At 46.7% G+C, this 22413-nt stretch overlaps 2 protein-coding genes across 4 annotated transcripts; one reads left to right on the top strand and one right to left on the bottom strand.

Annotated features, from left to right (window-relative positions):
• Positions 1-3465: 3465 nt before the first annotated feature.
• On the top strand, positions 3466-18716 carry CDK2AP1 (cyclin dependent kinase 2 associated protein 1). Of its 2 annotated transcripts, none has more exons than XM_021532758.3 (4): positions 3466-3771; positions 14192-14298; positions 14991-15117; positions 17831-18716. In XM_021532758.3, the coding sequence occupies exons 1-4, from the start codon at positions 3564-3566 to the stop codon at positions 17896-17898; spliced, it is 510 nt and encodes a 169-aa protein (XP_021388433.1). In that variant the 5' UTR covers positions 3466-3563; the 3' UTR covers positions 17899-18716. The 2 variants fall into 2 exon arrangements, with proteins under 2 accessions (XP_021388433.1, XP_021388434.1); XM_021532759.3 differs by lacking the exon at positions 3466-3771 and adding an exon at positions 6050-6171.
• Positions 18632-22337, bottom strand: MTRFR (mitochondrial translation release factor in rescue). 2 transcript variants are annotated; one of them, XM_031506193.2, is made up of 4 exons: positions 22269-22337; positions 20822-21132; positions 19905-20147; positions 18632-18966 (listed from the first exon to the last, which is right to left on the bottom strand). In XM_031506193.2, exons 2-3 carry the CDS (start codon positions 21095-21097, stop codon positions 19935-19937), a joined length of 489 nt encoding a protein of 162 aa, XP_031362053.1. In that variant the 5' UTR covers positions 21098-21132; positions 22269-22337; the 3' UTR covers positions 18632-18966; positions 19905-19934. The 2 variants fall into 2 exon arrangements, with proteins under 2 accessions (XP_031362053.1, XP_021388431.1); XM_021532756.3 differs by having other exon boundaries at positions 22250-22324.
• Between the last annotated feature and the right edge of the window lie 76 nt (positions 22338-22413).

Raw genomic sequence — 22413 nt, 5'->3', positions numbered from 1 at the left:
ACCAGAGGCTTTTCATTTTGTGTAGCACCTGATCGGTTTGGAGACTCAAAGATTAAACTGGTGCTCATCAACTTGAAGCTGCATCTGTGGTTATTTTATGTACGAGGCTGGATCACCAGAAATGTGAGGATAAGCATTTGAATATAAACTCCCTCTAGGAAAAGGAACAAACTTCCCACTTCTTTCCCCTTGGTGCTACATGGGGCTCTGTGGTGGGTAAAGGACAGTTAGAATATCCCCAAGTCACTCAATTAATTAAGCCTGATAACAATTAATTACATTAAAATTAATGCGCAAATTTAATGTTTTACACATGTCAAAGACATGCCAGGAAAAAAAGAGGGTCTTACTGTGCCATCTTTAATTCTTTTCATTGTTGGTTTAACCCAAGGTGATAAGGAACAAGCCTAGTTTGTGCTCCTCATTTGCAGGTCCCCATGAGTGTTACAGCACGGCTCTGTGATGACTATTTCGTTTTGTTTCCAGATAAAAGGGGACAAACAAGTTTGTTTCACAGCATGGCCCACGGCCCTGTGGCAGAGCTGCCAGCACCTTCCAACATCCCACTTTGCATGTGTATTCCTTACACCCTCGCCCAGGGCCATGGCACCGACCCACAGAGCTTTGGAAAGGGAAAACCTCCTTCAAATCAGTCACAGCGCTGCCTAAGCAGGGGCTGGAGGCAAACTCTGTGGAAATATTGGCTGCTCAGTATTCCCAGTGGTTTGGGAGGAGCAGAGGTGAGGAAGTCAAACCAGGAGAGGGAAAAGAGAAAATAAAATACCAAGAGAAGAAAGGGGAGGGGAACAGAGTGAATGTTGCAGATATTGCACAACTCAGAAGAGGCAGCTGTACCTGGAAAATACATCATCAGTGCTTCTTGTAGTGGCTGAAGAGACAGGCACACATTCCTGTCCATCCTCTCTTGTGGGAAAACAGCAGTTCACACGTTTATTTTTAAGTTGCATTTTAGCGTGCAGCAGGCTTGCAAATGTCACCTGTGTGATAAAATGGCTCTGCTGTGTTTCCTGCTCTGTGACTTGGCCACTTGGTGATGAAGAGCTGCTTTTGCTGTCAGCGAACACCACCGAGCCATCAGGCTGCAGAGCAGGGACCTGCAGCTTGCTGCACACAGCCTGGGAGCTGGAGCTGCCACACTCGAGGCACAGTTTGCATGTGCAGAGCACAACTCCAGCGGTGCAGCCCAGCTTGGGCCATCAAACAAGGTGAAACCGCCCCTCCAAGGGAGCTCGACTCTGTGGTCACCCTGCTGAGCAGCCAGCCCAGGGCCCGAGCACGACAGTGGTTTTGTTCTTGTGGCCACACCTGGTTCAGAACAACTGCAGTGAGCCCTCAGAGCACACGGCAGATGGGAAGAACTTGCAGGTACTTCCTACCCTGCAGTGAGTGCCAAAAAAATAGAGTAAATTAATCTTAAATAGAGTCTGAGGCCGAGCAGTAAGTTTGTCCTTTATCAGGGTCTTGTGTCTTGTGCCACCACTGCTACCTGTGCCCAGAAAACTGCAGAGCAAACATCAGATACCCAGATCTGACACTGCTGGGCTCCTGCTTACAGGACAAATGATGCTGCCCTGCATGCCTGAGCATCTCAGCAAGCCTGGCCCTCACACCTTGCTCCAAAGATCACAGTGCCTTGTGCTGAAGGAAGAATAATCTTTACAGGACTTTTTCCACATCACCCTGCCTCCCCCTTGGAATATTGTAAATTTTGGAGCTGTCTTTATAAAACGCAAGCAAAACACAGGGGATCTTGTTCTTCACAGTGTTGCTCTGAGCACAGTTTTGTAGAGTTGGTGTAAAGCCGTGAAAAACACGGCAAGCTCGGAGTGTTCCCATTTCTCACTCACTTGGTGTGACTGTAAACAACCACATGATGGAAAATCCCGGAGCGGTGTGCAGGACTTTGCTGGCCTTCCAGGATTCAACAGAAAGGCTGTTATTTACAAATCTGGAAGTGAAGCTTTAGGTTTGCAGAGTTCTCACTCACACGGTGAGGGTTTACCAGTGCAGTCTTTCAGGGCTCTAAGAAGAATTACACAGTTGTAATCACAAGCACCAATGTGAAACTACTGTCACTGAGCGTGTAATTCTGTGCCTGGGGCTCTCAGGACCCCTCTCTAATAGACCAGAGCATGGATCAGTTGTAAGGACAGTCAGTGCCAGTCTGGAATTCGCCAGGATCGCTGGAGTCAAGCATTTGGTCTGGAAATAAAATACAAAGGTATTTCATCTGGTACCAGTCAGAATTTTCAGATGTTTCTCTCATGCAGTGCACAGTCAGCAGGGCATGAGCCAGGGGCTCAAAGGCTGCTCCTCTTTTCCCATTCTCCCTCGATTCTCCTTTATGCAGAGGAAATAATCTGATTGCTCTGTGACTGTTTCCGTGTCTCTGTGACGGAGGTGTTACCTGCTTCCCTCTGCAGGGCCGTCCACTCTGGGCCTGAGTCAGTGTCACTGACGAGGAATGTGCCCCTGATTTCCAAAAGGCATGATCAGGCTCTCCGTGTCTGCTGTCACTGGCATTTAGAGCAGTATGAAGCCATGGATAGACATTAAGTAGCACATGAGGCAGCGCATGCAATAAAACTATCAGATCTCAGAGTGGCTGCTGGTAAAATATACATGGGGGTCTGATATGGGGGGGTCTCAGGCTGAGCTGTGCACCTAAGGAGAGAGAATGTCCAGATCCCAAGTAGTTTTGTTTGGATAAACCTGGAGTAACTGAACAATTTTCGAGTGTATTTGATATTAATTGACTGAAGGAGCAAACCTGAATATCTTGCAGTGAAAAGGATGAGTTCTGATGGCAGACGCATGCTGGAAAGCTTCGTCATTTAACCTGATTCTTTTAAAAATTTTGGTGGGGAAGTTTTACTGCTGCTAGCAAGCAGAAAATGTGCCGATTGTCAACGAGATCCATGTTCTTTTAGTCCCTCAGAAGCTGCAATCCACATTAACCTTCCACCTTCAAGCAGAAAGAACTAGTGGTTTGGAAAAAAAAAAAAAAAAAAAGAAATAATAAAAAGGGCAGGTTTTTTCTCGGCGGCATCTAGGGGGGTGGGTGAGAGAGAGAGAAAAAAAATTATTTAAAAATTATCAACAGGTATTTTCGAGGTTGGCGGGGGGATGAGCGCGGGGTGAACGCCCGCCCTGAGGTGAGGGGGAGGCGGGAAGGCGGCGGCGCGCGGGCCGCCCTGAGGGACGCCCGGGGCTGACAGCGGCCGCCGCCCGCCGCGGGCACAGCGCGGCCAAACCCGCAACTTGTGCCAAAACTTTCCGAAGTTAATTAAAACATCCCCCCCCCGCCGCCCCGCGCCGCCGCCGGGCTCCGCGCCGCCGCCGCCGCCCGCCCCGCTCCCTGCCGGCGGTCCCTGAGGGGAGCTCCATTGTCTGTGAGGGGATGGCCGCGCACCCCCGCCGCGCCCCCGCCCGCCGCGCCCCCGCCCTCCGCGCCGCCGTGCGCGGGGCGCCGGGCGGCCGCGGCGGGTGGCTGCCGGCTCTCCCCCAAAGTTTTTGGATCCGCGTCTCCTCATGATGTATGGATGATATATTGCATTGTGGGTGTCAATATAACTGACGGCCATATTTGCCGGTGCTGCTACTGCTGTAAACAACCCAAAGTGTCTGGGAGACACGGAGACGCTTCGCTGAATTTCAGGACGCTTCTCCTCCTCCCGCTGGCCATGTCTCTGGGAATGTCTTACAAGCCCAACTTGAACGCCCACATCCCCGGGACTCCCCTCAACCCGGGTAAGTGCGCGGCGGCAACTGGGTGGCAAGTTTGGGAGGCGAGCGGCGGGTGCCGCACCGGCACCTGGGGGAAGCCCCGGACTCGAGTTTGTGCCCAGTCCGGTATGGCGGGGCAGCGGCTCCGCGCCGCCATTACCGCGCCCGCCCGCCCGCCGGCCGGCGCCGCCAGCCCCGCTCCGCGCCGCCCCCGCGCCGGGCTCCGCGCCCGCCCGGCCCCGCGCAGCGCCGCCGCCGCTCCGGGGCTCCGGCCGCCGGGTTTCCTCCATGCTCGGCTCCCCGGGGCGGCTGATTGATCTGGATCAGGAATATTCCGGCGGCGCCTCAGCGAGGACCGCTGCTGGCGGGACGCCGCAAGTGCGGCCGCTCGCCCCGCGCCTCGCCTCGCGCCTCCTCCGGCGGCGGGGCCGCCCCGGGCCGCGCTCCGCGGGCCGCGGGGAGCCGCGGAGCCCCGACCTCCGCCGGCGCCTCGGGGCGACCCTCGGTCAGCGCTGCCCCGTCGGAGCCTCCCCCGCATCCCGAGCGGAAGAGCCCTCTCCGCTCGCTGGAGACTTTTGGGGATGGGGGGGCACACAGGGATTGCACTATTTCTTAAAAAACTCCTGTTTAAAAATCGCTCCTCATCCTTGGATTTGTACAGGAGTCCTGCCAACTTTCCTCTTTAAAAAGTTTCCTTGACAGCGTTAACTTTTTGCCTTTTTTCTTTTTTCTTCCTTTTTAAACTACGTTGCCCCGTTTTTCTCCTCCCGATTTCCGAAGGCATCAGCCGGCGGGTTTTTGCCGGTGCTGTGGTGCTGCTGTGCATCGGGTCTCCGTGTGCGAATCGGTGCAGCCTGAACAAAGCCGCAGCAGCAATTGCTTCGCTGTGGGATATTTGGAGGGGATCTCGCTAATCTGTGCTCGTCGGCTCCGATTAAACCGCACCAAAATGGAGAAGTTGGTTCTGACTTTAAAAATTCGTATTCGTCTCCCATGCCCGCAGCCCAGCCTGCAGGACTGGCATCAATCAGACAGCCACAAATCAGACTGATTTTTTTTTTTTTTTTTTTCCCTGAGAAAAAGTTTTGGAGTTAGGTTTAGGAGGGAGGGAAATGTGTCTGTGTGATTTTTACGGCACCGTTAGCGGTTGTGATCCTGGGAAGCTGAGGAGCGAAAGGGATCTCCGGGATGCATCTCTGTTCTAGCTACCAGGAGAGCAGCAATCGTATTTTACTGCAAGGACTCGTCACCAGCTGGTGGATGAGCCGATGTGGCTGTGCCACCTCGATCCTGCATGGAGCTGAGCTCGGTGGGGCTGCGAGGGTGCAAAGCTCGGGGAGCCGGGGTCGTGTGTGGGGAGCACCGTGGGGCTCGAGTGCTGCTCTGCGGAAGGGTCAGGGAGCAGGGGATGTGCCGAGGATTTCTGACAAAAAGCAGAAGTGTCACCGGAGGGGGGAAAAAAAATTAAAAAAAAGAAACAAAGCAAAGCCCAGCAAGGGAAACCGTTCTCCTGCCGGCTCCCACGAGAACCTGTGCCTTGCTCTCCGGAACAGCCGTAAAATTGCAGGGAAAACAAAGGTGGTATTTTGCGATGGTGGGTGAGGGGTGGGGATTAGGTCATGCAGTGGAGGGGATCCGAGTCTGGCTGCTCTGCGAGCAGGGACTGCAGAATCCCGGCTCAGACATGCCGCGCACAATGCGAGCCGAGCGGTGAAGTTTCTGTCTCCAGCCCTCTCGCTGCCGTGTCTGCGCTTTCCACCGCTCCGGCTTTGGATTCTTTCATGCAGTTTTATCTTCCCCTTCTCTCCCACCCTCCTTTTCCCCTTGTATCGGCAAGTTAGCAGCAGTTTGCTGTCATGCTGGAACTATTCTTGTCTAAGTTGTCCTCTCTTCTGAGTTCGGATCATCCTCAACACCCCCAGAATCTTTTCAATGAAAGAACGTCCTCCTCTGAATCCAAAATGGGCTCTCTCTTCCCTCCCTGTCTTCTGCCATTATCCTCACGCACCAGCTCTTCCTCTAGCTAGTGGTATTGCCAGCACCGTGGCCTAAGGCCAAGGGACTTAGACAAAGCAGTCCTTGCAGTTGCACATATCGCATTCAGAGTGATATGACTGCAAATGGCCCCCTCCTTTCTGGAGCTTAATTCTGATTTGGAGGAGATTGCCTCTCTATTGTGCCTAAATTAAATGCCCCCCAGCCAGGAGGATAAATCCTAGGTTTGCTTCCAAAATTGGGGTGGAGGACCCCCATCCCCTACCTCCCCCCCACAGCCCTGCAGAGGAGAGGAAAACAGGAAATCTGTCCCTTTTGGCCTGAAATCAGCCCTGCAGAAACCTCTCTATATGAATGCTGAATTTTTTGGGCTTGGCCGACGGAGGGCTCTGGGCAGCTGTGGATCTCACAGGGATTTTCCTCTGGGAGGTAATGCTGCTTCCCTGCAGTGCAGGGCTTCTGGTGGAGTATTTGGGAAGGCAGTGTCGACTCAGCTCTTGGAGCCGTGTCCTTGCTGCAGAGCAAACTCCTCTCAAGTTGAGGCTGAGAGTAGCCACTCTGCAAAATGATACTTAAACTGCACATCAGTGAGATGAAGCAGTTGTGGTTGGTGGGTGCCTGGGCTCTGTTCTTGCATGGGAGCATGTTTTGGGAATCCAATCCTGGACTGAAGTCCAGAGGGAGAGGAGCTGGATGTGGGGGAGGAAATACAGGGAGGAAACCTCCGTGGGTTGTCGGCAGATCTGGGGATGACTGTGGGTGAGGAAAATGCAGCTGCTCCACAAGTGACTCAGGATGCTGGAAGCATCTGGGTGCTGACTCCTCTGCCTTACACCAGGCTGAGGGAAGGAGAATGTGTTGTCACAGCAGAATTCAGTGCCTGTTCCTCTTCCCCGTTGCCCAGGTCAGTGCTGACACTTGGCCCAGGGTGGCTGCAATCGGGTTTGCAGTGTTTTGTCCAAATTTTGTCCGAAGTCACCTTCCTGGAGTGTCTGTGCTCAGGGAATTGGGTTCCTGCATGTAGTACCCCAAGCTTTCAATTCCAAGCTGCCTGTGCATGAGGAGCCCCATTTAATCTCCTGCACAAGCACCTTCACTGCCTGGGCTGTAAATGAGCTTTATTAGAGACCTGCAGTGGCTCTACCTTCCCAGCCTCACCTGACCCTGCAGGGTCCCAGGGGAACCTCTGTTACCTTTTCTAACAACCATGTTTTGATTTGTTTGTCTTCTTTTGCTTATCCTACTGATTCCTGGGAAGTGCTGTTTCCTCCTCATCTGTCTTGTGTTTCATCTTGTTTGACTATGTAAGGGACCAGCTGCTGAGCTGAGGTGAAGTAGAGCATCTCCATTGACTTAAGCTGAACTTGACACTTACACCAGCTGTGAATGGGTCTGTAGTTTGTTTTTCACCATATTTCCATGTGTTTTTTGGCTCAGTGGATATTCACCAGCATTCCTATTTTGTTTAGACTAAGCACAGGTCAGAGAAAATGCGTGTCAAGATACAGAAGCTAGCAGAAATAGCTTGGGATTTTCCTTTACTTTCATTCTCATTCTTGCAGAAATGTCACATTTTGAGACAAAGTCTTGTTCATGTAACAAAGCTTAAAAACTGTTGTCTGTAGGGTCTGGAAACACCAATTCCAGCTGACAGTGACAAGGGAAGGAGCTGTGTCTTGGCTCCATGTGAACAAGTGGCGGCCTGTACAAGTGCTGCTGTAGCTGAGGACCAAAGGGGCTCTCAGTGCACCTGCCACACCTCGCAGCAACCACAAGTTTCTTGTGAAAAGTGCAAATTCTCACTGGGAGGTGAAATGAAAACCATTTCCCTGTCTGGGGCCGTAGCTGGCAGCTGGAGAGACCAGTTCCACTGAGCCCTGAGAAACGATACCAGCACACGAGGCTGGCCCTTATGTTCTCAGCACTGCAGTGCAGACTTGCTCGAGCACATGGCTTGCTTGTCGCCCTTTACAGAGACAGCTTCTGTTTGATATTGTTGACCATATTGAGAGGTTGTTTTTGGAGTGGGAGTACTGAAAAGAATACTCTTTGTAGGCAGAACAGAGAGCAAAGTGTTTGTGCCTTAGCAGGGGGGATAATTTCTAGGAAATATGCTCCCCTCTCCAATTCAGACTGAAATTTGTGTGATCCCTGATCTCTCGAAGTCCATGTGACGTTAAGTATGATGCAAAGAGAAGCTCTCTAAACATGTTTCAGAATTAGTAATTTTCAAGTGGACTTGTTTGGGCATTCAGAAAACGGGCATTTTTGGCTTTGCCTTCCTGAGTGTTTTGCTTGAGAGCAGTTTTCACAGCGTGGTTTTCACAGTCAGCCAATCTTCATGGTCCCCACCCAGCACCTTGGTTTTGCTGCAGAGTGGTTTGGGTTCATTCTAACTGGATTCCTGTTGGATAAAAGTAGCCCAAAAGCTCTTCTCCAGTTGTGCAACACAGATGCTCCATCCCTTGCAATGGGAACAAGGGATCCAAACCAAAGATGGCACAGCTCTGAACCATACCCCCCTAGCCTGGGGAACCAGACTAAAATCTAACCTTAAGTCATACTCCCTCAGGCCAACTACATGTGGTGTACACATACCAAATGCTTTAATCTCTTGATCTGTTCCTTGTGGTGCCAAATAACTTGCTGGTGTAGGAATAGCTTAAGCAAGAAAAGAAGAATGGTGGGGAGTCAAGGGACTGGCTTTAGTTTTTCTGATACAGAAAGAGACAGGAGGGCAGGAAGAGGAGACATAAACCATGACCGTTATCCACATGGAAAGATTAAATAGCACAAGAGTACTAGAGGAAAGGCCCAGAGTGTGACAGATCAAAAGAGCAAGGCCTCTGGCTGTTATGATAAAGAATGTCCTAGTTCTTGAGAACATATTTATGTGTCTGCGCACTGCGTTTTTTAAAAGGAAATAGTTTTATTCAAAGAAAGGTCTGTTCCTTCCACAAGGGCTGTTCAAGGGAGAAATAGTGGGTGAAAATACGATTTTCACAGCCAGTGCTATAAGGAATGGTTTGTGGAAATGAGAACAGGGTCCATTCTTTTAAATTTAAAAAATTATGGGAAGGTTGGAGGGAGTGGGGGCTCTGTCTGAGCTCTGGGTTGGCAACTGCTGTTAGAATTCAGTGTGTGGCTTGGCTGTGCCATGGATCTACTTGTGCAGACATGCATGTGGTGTCCCATGGGTGGGAAGGAGTTCTTATTGAACTCAAACCAAAGTGTGTAGAGGGCTAAGGAATAAAATATTCTTGTAGTCAGCCAAAACACTACAGCTGTGTTCAGCTACTTGCTGCAGAAATAGCTGTGCTGGGTGAAGCTGTTACCTCTCCCCTGATGCTCGAGGATGCCTCATGGTTGGCAAAACAGCTTCAGGAGCGTTTCTCATGTGTTTTCTTGCAAAGTTGCCTTGTTTAGGACAGAAGAATTTATATCCTTTCAGTACCAGCCTCGTTGTCTGGTACCCCATATGGTCAGGACTCTGTGAGGAGGTCCTGCAGGCTGTGGCAGAGGCAGTAACCTCCAACAACAGAGGTGGTGACCACGAGCCACTGAAATGCCAACAGCCTTGATGTTTCAAGCAGCCTCAGCTTGAAGGGTCTGTGAAACAGAGGGAGAACTGCTGAGATTCCACAGACAGCACCACGTACCTTGGATAAAGTCCAGGCTACAGGTACCTCCTCTTACATGCTCTCGTGTTCATGTGTGGAAAGAGTCTGTAAAATGTGGCTTTATAGGACCTTACAAAATACAGGGCAGAAGAGAAACACACATCCAGTGGGACTGGGGAGCACACATCCAGTGGGATTGAGGAACACACATCCACTGGGATTGGGGAGCACACATCCAGTGGGATTGGGGAACACACATCCAGTGGGATTGGGGAGCACACATCCAGTGGGATTGAGGAACACACATCCACTGGGATTGAGGAACACACATCCACTGGGATTGGGGAGCACACATCCACTGGGATTGGGGAGCACACATCCAGTGGGATTGGGGAGCACACATCCAGTGGGATTGAGGAACACACATCCACTGGGATTGGGGAGCACACATCCACTGGGATTGGGGAGCACACATCCAGTGGGATTGAGGAACACACATCCACTGGGATTGAGGAACACACATCCACTGGGATTGGGGAGCACACATCCAGTGGGATTGGCCCTTGGCTTGTCTAAGTCAGTCCTACACGAGTAACTCAGTGAGTTGTGTGTCTGTTCCTGGTTTTCCTTTGCTGCCTGTGGAACAGGGGGTAGCTGAGCTGTGTAGATGCCTTGGCATCTGCCAAAGTGAATCAGGTGAGTGTACCCAAGTGTTCCTGCTCCTGCTGCTTCCTTCAGGGTGCTCAGCAAGCTGCCTTCCCTGTTATTTTTCCAGCAAGCAGCAGTAACAGAATTAAGAATTAAAACTTGAAGCAGCAAATTGGTCATCATTGCTCAGGCTTGGAGCTGAAGGGATCCCGACAAACCTATCAGGAATTAATGAGAAGGTTCCTGGTCAGCAGGAGTTTAGGCAAACAAAGATTTATTTGAGATCCTTTGTCTCTTAGGGTGTTAATTTGGGCTGAGAGAGACTGCTGGAAGGAAGAGATTTTGATACCAAAATCTCATTTCTGTTTGTTGTGCCCCCCTTAATTAATAAAGATTAATATTAATTAACAAGGAAATCACTATATTTTTGTGGGGGAAAATGGTTGTGGCAGTCTTCTGCTGGAATACAGAAATAAAAGACATTGTTTGCACTAGAATAAGTGGGGATCTACAAGGTTTTGTGTACATTTAATTGGGAAAGTGAAGGGAGGAAAGTGCATGTATTAATTTAGGTTTTAAACAACAGCAAGAACTAAGACAATTTGGGATGTGATACAGGGTGCCACTGAAATTCAGTACCAAGCACACTCCCTTTTTGATTCTGTCAGTTCTTAACTGTCTCCATTGTCATTTTAACGTTGGAGAGAGCGAGCCTCAATTTAGATCCCCCCTCCTTTTTTCTCTCTAGTGAATACCTAATCATCACACCGATTTTTGACTGGGTATTGACTGTGAGACTTCCTGGCCTAATTTCTAACTATAATAGCAATATCTGGTGATTTTTTTTTTTTTTTTTTAATCCAAGATACACAGACTGTTCAGACATGCAGATGAATTTTGGGTAAATTGAGTAATAGTCATCAGGCTTCTCCCTGAGATTAACATACAAAGTGATAGGTCAAAAAGCTTGTTGCCCTGTGAGATACTAATATCCCCCCCCCCCCACTCCCCCAATTAATTTCATTTTCATGATCGCATCTTTTAAAATTGAGGTGAAACCAAGGATTTTTCTTTTTTCCCCTCCCCTCCAGCTGAGTTTGACTGGCACAACTTCTGACATGGATGTACGGAGGCTGGTACCGCGGCCAAGCCAAATCCTTTCCTTTGTTCTCCGGGCCTGCTGCTGCTGCTGATAAAGTGGTCGGCGCATGGCATTATGTCTTATTACATTTTTGATGCAGACTGCAAAGAAACGGGTAAACTCACCATGGTTACCACGCTGTGTCACTTGGCAGGGCCGGCGCTCTCGGCGATCGCCTCTAGTGTCGGCAGCGCGGCTCTGCAGCGCCCCGGCCGCGCCGCTCCGCGCGTCCCGCCGCCGCCTCCCCGCCGCTTTTGTCCCTCGCTGCTGCCGGCTCCCGTGCTGCTTCCACGCCTCTGAAACTTTTCTTGGTCAGGCGGATTCGGATCCAACTCTCTGCTTTGTCCTGGAGTTTGTCTCTCCTGTCTAGGTGTACGCTGCTGTGTTGTCTCCTGCAGGGCAAGTGCGTGTCGTTGCTTAAATCGGCAGAATGGGAGACAATCACGGAATTGTCTGTGCTGTGATATGGCACAGAATATGCTGAGTTGGAAGGGACCCATCAGAACTATCGTGTCTAACACCCAGCACACCCTCAGACTCACAGCATGTGCCTGAGAGTGTTTCCCAAACACTTCCCAGACCACTTCCTTGGGGAGCCTGTTCCAGTGCCCACCATCTCCTCATATCCTTAACCAATACGTTTTCATCAACCTATATGGGATCAATAAGTTGCTCTAGATTTTGGATGGGCTAACACCCAGCACACCCTCAGACTCACAGCATGTGCCTGACAGCATTACCCAAACACTTCCCAGACCACTTCCTTGGGGAGCCTGTTCCAGTGCCCACCATCTCCTGATATCCTTAACCAATACGTTTTCATCAACCTATATGGGATCAATAAGTTGCTCTAGGTTTTGGATGGGCTAACACCCAGCACACCCTCAGACTCACAGCATGTGCCTGACAGCATTACCCAAACACTTCCCAGACCACTTCCTTGGGGAGCCTGTTCCAGTGCCCACCATCTCCTGATATCCTTAACCAATATGTTTTCATCAACCCATATGGGATCAATAAGTTGCTCAAGGTTTTGGATGGGCTGCAGCTCAGTTTTGCTCAGAGCAGGATTCTTGAGCCTGGTCATGGGAATCTGTGCCTTATTCACATCCAGTTTGGAGCTCCCAGCTCTTGGATGTGACTGCTTGCAACAGCAGTTCAGAGACAAGTCTTTGCAGGATGGGTCTTTTGTTTTGTTGTACATGAGGAAAAATCACTTAAGCCTTTCTCTGCTTAATTGAGGTAATTAAACCTTCTTACCTTGCAGCACAAGGGGCTCATTAATGTTTTTGAAGCATTTTGAAGTCCTTGGAAAAAAGATGCGGTTTGCTGTTGTGTCATGTTTAGTAATTGTTGAAATTCAGTCATCTGGACTTGAAGTACTGAGTTTCACATAGAGAAATCTTACACTTGTGTGTGTATTTTGAGCTGATAATGCGAAGAACTAATTGAGAGAATAACTGACAACTGTGCTGTTCCTACAGTGCCCTACTCTATGGGTGTGTTGTTTTTTTTGGGGGGGTTTAGTATGCTTAAGCTAAAACCTCAGTGATGAAACTGCAGGTTGTAATTACATAAAATTTAGCAGCTTTGTTAAAGACAAAGAGAAACCTTGCTTTTTTAAGGTGACCTAGTGACCAGCCCAATTTGCCTTATTGGGATTTCACATCTGGTTAACTAGTGAAAATTAAGAACATGTTCTCTTCTCGTAATGAATGATATCCTGTGATAATTCTGAAGTGACAAGAGACTTCCCATCTGAGGACAAGAGTCTTCTCCACTATATTCAGCAGAGCTTTTTACAGAGTAACTGCTGGCCCTTTCTTTTTGTAGAGAGGGGGAAATAGGAATGAAGTAATTTGCAACTTTAAAACAAAGCTAGAGATTTACACAGTTCTGAGCCCCAGTGACTTTTAGCATCAGTTTAATTTAGATTTAAATGAAGGCTGGTAAATGAGATCTGTTCCTCATATGAAAGACAGTTGGGAATTTTCAGCAAAGGAGTTTCTAAGAGGGGAGATATTTCCAGACAGCAGGCAGTCTGTGTCTGTGCCTACAGGCAAAGACAGCAGCATCCATGGATGCAAGGGCACTTGAGCTGCAAGACTGAAGAAGTTCAGTGGTGTGATGCTCCCTTGCTCCCAAGTGCATAACCAGCAGGGTTTTTAGCACACTTTTGAAGTGGGCAGTATAATTAAGCTACTTTAAAAAAATTTTTTTTGAGTTGTTTCTCAAACCAGAATTCTTACCATTGTGGGACAAGGAGAGAAAGTGTTTTGATTGCTCATTTCTGGAGCAGTTTGTCAGTGATGACATTAGAGTCTCTTTCTGGAGCTCGTAACTGACTCAAAACTCATTAGATGTGAATATAATCTTTTATAACTTAAGATGAAGTTACCATAACACAAAGTGATGTTATTTTCCCTTTGATCTACTGATACAGCACAATTTGACTGGCTAAAAATGTTTGATATCACACAAAGAGGAATAATGGTAGCACTCCTCGCCTCCCATGTCACACAATGAGCAGCAGATCTGATATACCTCAACTGACTGTTCCCTAGGAATAGTTTTGGCATTGGCTGAAAATAGTACTGAGGGTAACTTGCTTTGACCATGTGATGACACTTTGAGTTGCAAAATTACTTTCAGATAACTTGCACTGTAAAAGTAAAAATAGCACGGCACATTAGACTCATCTGTGTGGAATGTATGTATGCAAAAATAGGGCTCCTTAATACTTACAGTTTGTCTAGGGAGAACAACCTGTCATGCTACACTCTGCTTCACTTTTAGGCAAACAATTTGCACTGATAATGCTGCAGGCTGTGCTATTTCCAAGTGTTCATCAAACACGAGAGAAGCATTAATTCAGCCATTCTTTTCCTAGCTGTGACGTTCAGAAATGTCATTAGTGATCTTAGACAAAGGTGAGAGGTCACAGCTTTAGGAACAAGTGATTAAAATGTGTCTCAGTGTAACAGACTAATTAATCTTTAGGCAATAACAGGGTTTTTTTATCTCTCTTTTCTCTCTGCAGCTGGGGGTGTTCACTCTCCCTCCACAAGTATGGCAACATCGGCACAGTACAGACAGCTCATAAACGACTACGGCCCCCCATCTCTAGGCTATACACAAGGGATACAGGTACAGCTCTGCTTCTTTTCCTTTAATCAGAGCACTGACCCTACATTTGCATAGTAGCAGGGATTGTGGCCTGTAATCTGAGGTGTTCCTCCCTCCCACCAAGGTCTGAAATCAAACCCAAATGGCAGACTGCTTCCTCGCACATGTCTGGGGATCAAGTTAGGCTAAGCTGAGTGCTGAGTGAGGTTGGTTCCTAATTAACTGCCAGTTCTGTCCTGTCCGAGTCAGAGAAATGTCTTGAATTATGTTCTGTAAGGGCACTTACATATTTTAAAGTTATTTGTTAAAAGCCCAATATTTCTATTCAGTTTTATCTTCTCAGTCTCCCTGCCTGGTGAACTTCTCCATAAAATATACACTGAAACATTGAAAAACCAGTTTCAGGGTTGAGTAAGCAGTTCCAGGTTTTCTGGTTTTGCAGGACTCTTTTAACTTTGCTTCACCCAAAGTCCAAGGCTTGCAGCTGCATCCTCACAGTTGATCCCAATTTTTGAAGGGCACATAGCATTGTGTCCAATTGTAGCAGCAATTAAAAAAAAAAATCATGTTTATGTAATAATCTTGAAATTTTGTTCTTTTAAAAAGTGATTTACAGGTCTATCTCTGGTCTTCCATAAACTTCTGCTTGCTGTTTCTTGTAATTGTTTTGTTTTTACAGTATTTGACTGAGATTAATCCACTTTCAACTACAGGGCACCAGCAGCAGTCAAGTACCACAGAGCAAATATGCAGAACTTCTAGCTATCATAGAAGAATTAGGAAAAGAGATTAGACCTACATATGCTGGGAGTAAAAGTGCGATGGAGAGGCTAAAAAGAGGTAACTTTAAAATTTATTTTAAAAAAATAGTTTCCCATCCACTTTGTGCACTGATTCCTTGTATACACTTAATGACAACTGTTACTTTTGAACAGAGACAACTTGAGCTCCTCCTGAAAGTGGGAGTATTAACCAGCAACTGAAACCTTGGGATGCTCCGTCTGAGCAGTATTTGATAGATAAACAGTGACAAAAAGTGTCTCATGTGCATATGGGGAGTTTCAGTTAATAATTCCAATTAAAATAATTCTTACTGTACAACCTTTCACGGATACATTCTTTCAGGCTCCTGGTGATCTTGCCCTTTCAATTCCCTTTTCTCCCCATTCCCCAAAATGCACAGCCAAGCATTGTTTACATCTCATACCCATCACCCATCTACTTGGCCCAGGAATCTTCACTGAAGTGCACTTTGACTAAAGAAATGCAACACTGTTTTAGTTCTTACTGAGGCTGGTGGAGAAAAAAAAAAACCCAAAAAGGTGTTAGGGAAGGCTGTTCAGGCTGAGATGTCAAACGTGAACCAAACTCTGTGCAGAGGAGAGTGGGGCTGCTTAGGCTCTGTTACCTCCTGTCAAGTGCATGTCATTAAAAGTCCACTAGAAAGGGACAGAGCAGCTTTTAGGGTTGGCTGATGAGTGTCTCCAGCTTTGCTTTGTCAGCCAAAAGGGGTAATAAAGCCCTTTCCTTGCAGTGTAAAAGAAACCCCTGCATGTCCCACTGCTGACATCAGCCTGACATTGTCCTCTGCAGGGGACGTGCGGGGATATTTCTGAAGGAGCAGTGGGACATTCCACTGCTCCAGCCCCTGAAATGACTCTGAAAGGCCACAGACAACAGTTGTACTGGCAGTTCTCTCCTTCTCTAGCATGACATGCTTACTTTTTCCTCCCTTCCTCTGGTCCTTGTGATGAGATTGGCTCATGCATTCAACCCAGAATGGGAATGTTATTGTAACAGACTAAGTTCAGCACCTTGCAAATCCCCCTTACACTTACCCGAGACTACAAAGCTTTATTTAAGGCTCAGGCATTATGGAAGAGTAATATATCTGCCATGACATGCAATAAAATGACTAGTAGCTGTTCTGGGAAAGGATGCAATAAAGTCTGCTGATGAGTGGTAAGTGGAATCTGGCCCAGCTAAAATCAATGTTGCTGGAGTCTCTCTTTATTGCATTGCCTGAATCAGTATTAATAGATCATGAATGGCAACAGGCTAATGGGGACATCTTGAGAGAGACTGAGAGAGATGCAGATGTTCTCTGGACTGGATGGTTTAGTTCAGTGAGGAAAAAGTTGCTTTGCTGCCTCTTGCAACAAGGTAGGTTTAAGATACAATGCTGCCACTGTGACTTTGTGCAACACAGTGTTGCACAAAATCCTGAATAAATACTTTTTGCTGCCATCTTTTGGTCACAAAGGTACCTCTCTTTCCATTTTGGGAGCCTGGTGGCTGAAGGAGCATGTGCAAGTGTGAGAGCAGAAGTGATTGAGGGTGACACGTGACTGCTGCCTCCATGGCCATGGAAGTTATCCCTGAATAAAGTCCCTGTCCCCAGCTCTGCTACTGACCTCTAAAACTGGCCAAATTCCCAGTGTTCTACATTATTCAGAGTAGTTCTGCTGCATGGGCTGGGCATCCTGCCACCAGATCCAGGTCTAACACACTGCTTTGAGTTCATGTTTCTGCATCCCACAGCTGCAGCTTTCCTCCTCTGTGGCAGTTTAACCCTCTGCAAAGCCTTGCACTCATCAAGTCCTCCCAGGTCAGTAGGCTGCTGCTGTAATCTGGGCTAGCAGCCTTCTAGAAACAGAAGCCATAATCTCTTAGAGATTAACCCCCATCTATTGCCTTACTGCCCTTTCTCTACCTTGTTAAGGAGCATGATGAGCAGAGAAATCACCTTCTGTCTTGCCTAGTCAGCAAAATATAAACCTTTGTTGTAGAAAAATCTGGCCACCTCTCATTTTAACATCTGTCTCAAGCTCTGTTCTTTCAGTAGCTCTGTGAGCATGAATCCACATTTAGTTCCAGGATTATGAACCAAGGTCCAGATTGCTGGAACTCAAAGCAACAGGACTTGTAGTGGAAAATTCCACATTATGTCTATCAGATGAGAGCAGATACGGCAGCATGTAAAGTGATGATTTACACTGGGAGCTGAGCCAGCGTTAGGAGGTAACTTTCTACACACACCATAAAAAAGAAAAAAATCTCTTATTTTTACATGAGACACAACTTGTCTTTGAACACTATTATGATGGCTTGGAATTCAATGCATTCTACCATAGGAGAACTATCCCAAGGCATTAAGAGCTTGCTAAAATGACTTCCCAAGTAATTTTGTAATTTGTTTCACTCCACTAGCAAAGTAACTCACTGGTAGGTAAGATTTTCTTTTCCCCCTTAAATCTTTGATTTTAAGGAGGCCCACATTGCACATTAAGATCTACCTGCCACTGCAGACTTAAAAATCTTACTGTGTTCTGACTCCTGGTTTAGTCCCTTTTCAGTTTGTAATGCAAGTTTGGGAAGGCAGACCTGCTTTAGTGGCAGCTGATGTTTGGGGAGCGAGGGCTGTCCCCCTTTGCTGAGGCCTTCTGTGGTAGCCTTGGCAACGGGGGACAGAAATACATAAACCTTTCTGTGGACTGTCACTGCAAGTGTGGCCTGAATGGGATGATTTAAAACATGTCCAACTCTTTTGCAGGCATTATCCATGCTAGAGGATTAGTTCGGGAATGCCTGGCCGAGACGGAACGAAATGCGAGATCCTAGCCCAGTGGTTCAGCTGCAAGGTTCTCCATCTCCTCATGAAGAAAAAGTAACACTTATTCTTTTTGACTCTTGAAACATTCAGACAAACTCCTTTATTTTGAATGTTTTACCCTTCTTGTTTTGCCCTTGCAAAAATGTACAGTTAAAATGAAAAAAAACCCCCAAGGATTTTTCAACTTACTGAGGGTTTGCATTTTCTAAGGACGTTAAAACTCCCTAAAATGTTTCTAAAATATGGAAACTGAAGTGCATGCAGAAGAATGCTCTTTCTCTCCCAGGCTATATTTCAGTTCTCTTCTTATCCAGCCACAGCCTCATTCTGTTTTTTTTTTTTCTTTGACTATGTTCACTTATCCCCAAAACGTCAATCTTTCAAAGTTTGACATAAGCTCTAACGATTTTTTTAATAATGCAGAATAGCATGCTGTACCTAGTAGTCTGCTAAGTCACAATTTGTCATACAGCATAGACCCTGCTTAGAAATAACCTTCCCCTTCTCTTATTTTTTCCTTTTTTTTGTTCACTTTGCATAAACATTTGCATGACTGTTAGTGCTTTGAAGTCCACTTAAAGTGCATGAGCTATATGGAAAAATAGGGAAACCTATTAAATAATAACAAAGTCCTGGAAATTTAATTTCTACATTAAGGCTGGAGATTTCAGTTTAAAGTTTGCAAAAAAAAAAAAAAAAAAAGAAAGAAAAAGGAACTTTCGGGATGAATTACTAAAACTGTTATTTGCATCTTTGTATGTATTTATTACTTGACGTAATAAAGCTTATTTTCATTAACAGTTTGTATTAAAACTATGTACAGTCACTTTAATCAGATTCATATTCCAGGAGCAAGAACTGTCAACAGAGAAAACTTTAACCTTCATGCAGGAGTTTAGGAAGGGACAAGGGAAGGGGCCCTGCAGATTGCTGGAGCACTCCATCCATGGCACAGGGTACAGCTGGTCACTGGGAAAAGGAGGTGAAATTCTAGAAGTCTCTGTTGCCTTCAAAATCCATGCTCTGGCTTTGGGTCTCTGTTGAAGGCCAAAACATCGTAGCAGCTGGTGAGAGTGCTGTCCAAAAATGAAAGAGAAGTTCTGGTTAAGCTGCTGGAATTGTTAACAGGATAAAACCAGTCAGGAGTGGCTTCAGAGGAATGGTGACAAAGGAAACGCAGCTGCATTTGTTCCTACAAAATGGGAAACTATCAAAATGAGAGAAGGTGCCAACATGGCCAAGCTGAACTGTAGCACAGCATAAACATAACAAACAACTAATTATTTAATTCACAGCTTGGATGAATTGGACTCTGTTGCCTTGGGAGGCAGCTTCCAACACAGGTAATTTTTCTATCTGTAATGACTCAGTTTTACCTCTAAACTGGAGGGCCATGAGTGACCATCCCTGACCTGCAGGAGGGCCCTCCCTGTGCCCCAGTGCTCAGCACCACTCCAGGTAAGATCTGGGAAGCTGCTGGCTAAACTTTATTCAGAGCTGAGGGGGACAGAGCATTTGTTCAGCTGATGGGTCTGAACCAGTGACTGGTGTCTCTTCCAGCAGCAGCTCAGTTCACTCCATCACAACCAGCATCCAAACCTGGTCACAGTTTGTAAAGGATTTATGTCACTGAAGGCACTGCCTGAGGAAGGATGGGGAGTGAGAACCTTTTAGTGCTGTTCTCATGTGCTGGAGCTCCCAGGAAGCAGCCCAAGGTGTCATCTGCACAGAAGGAAATCTATTGATTTTTTTTGGTCTGTGCTAACAATGGTGGAAAGCTTATAGCTCCTCTTTAACAAGGATTCCTTTATCTCCTGGACCTGGCAGAAAAACTGATTGCTGAATGTGATTAATGAGATGATGGCAGGGAGAAGCAGGAGTACATGAGTGCTTTTATCTCCTCAGCTTTACAGGAACAGCAGGTCAGCACTGGAGTTTCAGCTGTGATTATGAAGCCCTTCATCATTTGTTAGCTGGAAAACTGTTTGGGTCTAATGACAAACAATTCTCTTACTCTGCTAGGGCAAGGCTGTATTTCACATGTTTATTCCTTATCCAATTGTTGCATCTCTTTAAAAAGCTTCTTCCTTTCTAGGTTTTCCTTTGCTCTTCTTTTTTTCTCCTGCTTTTGCTTCTCTGATGCTTTCTTCTCTTTAAAAACATCACTGTCTTCGCCTTTGTAGAAAAGGTCAACTTTTTCCTGCAGGATTTCTCTGGCAATCTTTCTGTTCTTCTCCACTGATCTTGTCTGATGACACTGAAGAAATAAAAAGGACATTTTTACTGAAACTTTAACCTATTTATTCTTCAGCTTTCCCTTTCAGTCTATACATTCCTACCATTAGAGTAAAGAAGATCCCCTCCTCCCCAGGCCAAGAGCATCATCCCACCAATAACAGCTGCAGCTTCTAAATCCAGATGATACATTTAATAATTATTTGCTACTGTAACTCATCAGACTGGCTTTTGCATTAATTTTTAATGCTTCCCATCTTACCCTGGAAAGCTGCTTGAGTTTAACTTAACTGTGTCTTCCCCTTGTGACAGGAAGCAAAGATTAATTTCAAGGTATTAATCCACAAGAAGTAGGTAAGAGAAATGCTTAAAAAGGATCTGCAGGAGTGATCAACTTGCTAAGGAAGAGATTCTAAGTCACACGAGGGACAGGAATGTGACAGCTACAATGAAGATTAATTTAACTGCAAACTGCAAAACTAACTGTGTGGCAAAGCCAGGAAAAATACCTCTGACCCCAAGTTTATTTATCTGCTGACAGCCAAGACTGCTTCTTGCTGAGACTCATTACAATATAACGATAAATACAAATATAAATACAAATATACTTTTCCTCCACGTGATTATACCTTATTCTGAAAGGAGACTTGGAAGTCCTGATGCAATTTGTGACTCAATAAAATAAAACACAATTACCTTCACTACAATCCCAGATGGAATATGCTTCAGAACAACACAGTTGTTTGTCTTATTTGTGGCTTGACCTCCTGGGCCATCACCTCTTACAAACTGTTCTTCTAAATCTGCCTCACTTATTTCAAGGAGATTCAAAGAGTTCCTTTTCCTTGCTGCCTGAAGCAAGGGGACGCTGGGCAGGGAGAGCTGCTGCTTCCTCAGACCCCACCGTGTCCATGATGGTGTTTGCACCCCTCTCAGTAAGAATGCAAACTGAAATAAACCTGGAACATTCATACAGAAACCAGGACAAGGCTTCTCTGGAACGAAACCTGGAATGGAATGGGAGAGAGGAGTTTATCATGAGAATCCTTGGTTTAAGATGAGCTGCTTCAGCTGCACATGTTGAGCAGTATTTCAACATTCAGATTTATTTTCAAGGTTATCTGAACTGGTTTCATTTGCCTTAAAATACTTATCATGCAGAATAGAATTTTGGTTCTCAATATAATTATGTTTCTTAAAATATTTTGAAAGGCATCTGGAGAGCAGTAAATAAAAGAATACTCCTACCAACATTTGGAAAATACAAAACATATAAAAAGAAGAAAATAAAACAACAGTGGGAAAAGACGTTATTTCAGTCTTGCAGTCTGACCTGTACAGTCTCACTGGGAACCTGATTTTTCCCAGGTCAAGGAATTAACAAGATTATTAACAAAGGCAAAAGGTATGCCTGGAAGCGTGCTTTTTCCTCGTGGATAATGAGGAATGTAGCTCCTACTCCTGTCAAGTGTCAGTCTTCAGTATTAGGTAAGCAATTAAAACAGTACATGCTGTTCTGCTTGAAATACTTTATTTGACTCAGAAGAAAATACTTCAGTGTGTGAAGAAGTGCCATAAACAGAAAATTTGACCATAACTATTGAAATTAAAAAATAATTAAAAGAAAACTTGGCAGCTGCTACAGAAGTTAGTACCATTTTAAAATGAAGAATACAGGCAGAAAAACGAGCAGCACTTCTGGCTGGTTCTGAGCCTTTATTTAACAGGTTTCATCTAGCTCTACCCATTACAGAACACTTTTTGAAACCAGGACTGGGGAAAAAAAAAAAGTTAAAAAAAATCACCATCCCTCTCACCCTATTCCTGCTGTTGGACAGGACTCTAAAGAAAGAGTAAACACAGAAGGAACCGTAGAATTTGCTCCATTTCCCTCAGCGCTGCGCCCCGCCGCGGCCACCGCGGCCGGCGGCAGCGCTGCGGGCTGGGGTCGGGCTCGGAGCGGCCCAGAGGAAGCCGAGAACCGAACCAGGGTTGATCCCGGGGAAACCGGGAACCGAAGGAGCTCCGGCCCCGGGGAAGCCGGGAACCGGAGCCGGGAACCGGAGCCGGGAACCGGAGCCGGAGCCGGCCCGGCCTCGCTCGGGCCCCGCCGCCCCCGCTCACCTCCGCCGTCCCCGCTCACCTCCGCCGTCCCGCCCGCACGACACATGCGCACTCCGGAGGGGGCGGTGCCACCAGGCTGATTGGCATGTGGATCAGCCAATCGCTACGCGGGGGGGCGTGGATTGCGCTCACCCTCCAATCGTTTCTCTCGGGGAACGGCGCCG

Source organism: Lonchura striata, chromosome 18 (assembly GCF_046129695.1).
Source record: "Lonchura striata isolate bLonStr1 chromosome 18, bLonStr1.mat, whole genome shotgun sequence".
NCBI lineage: Eukaryota > Metazoa > Chordata > Aves > Passeriformes > Estrildidae > Lonchura > Lonchura striata.
Note: the sequence above shows the minus strand (reverse complement) of the source record. Positions and strands in the feature narration are given on the sequence as shown.

What these genes read in the sequence shown, in the direction of transcription:
- CDK2AP1 (XM_021532758.3), top strand. Translation starts at nt 3,564, where the DNA reads ATGATATATTGCATTGTGGGTGTCAATATAACTGACGGCCATATTTGC. An exon ending in GCTATACACAAGGGATACAG is followed by an intron (nt 14,299 to 14,990) that starts GTACAGCTCTGC and finishes TTTCAACTACAG; the next exon opens with GGCACCAGCAGCAGTCAAGT. An exon ending in GATGGAGAGGCTAAAAAGAG is followed by an intron (nt 15,118 to 17,830) that starts GTAACTTTAAAA and finishes ACTCTTTTGCAG; the next exon opens with GCATTATCCATGCTAGAGGA.
- MTRFR (XM_021532756.3), bottom strand. Translation starts at nt 22,295, where the DNA reads ATGTGTCGTGCGGGCGGGACGGCGGAGGTGAGCGGGGACGGCGGAG. An exon ending in GGTGAGCGGGGACGGCGGAG is followed by an intron (nt 21,133 to 22,249) that starts GTGAGCGGGGGC and finishes ATTCCATTCCAG; the next exon opens with GTTTCGTTCCAGAGAAGCCT. An exon ending in CATCTGGGATTGTAGTGAAG is followed by an intron (nt 20,148 to 20,821) that starts GTAATTGTGTTT and finishes TTATTTCTTCAG; the next exon opens with TGTCATCAGACAAGATCAGT.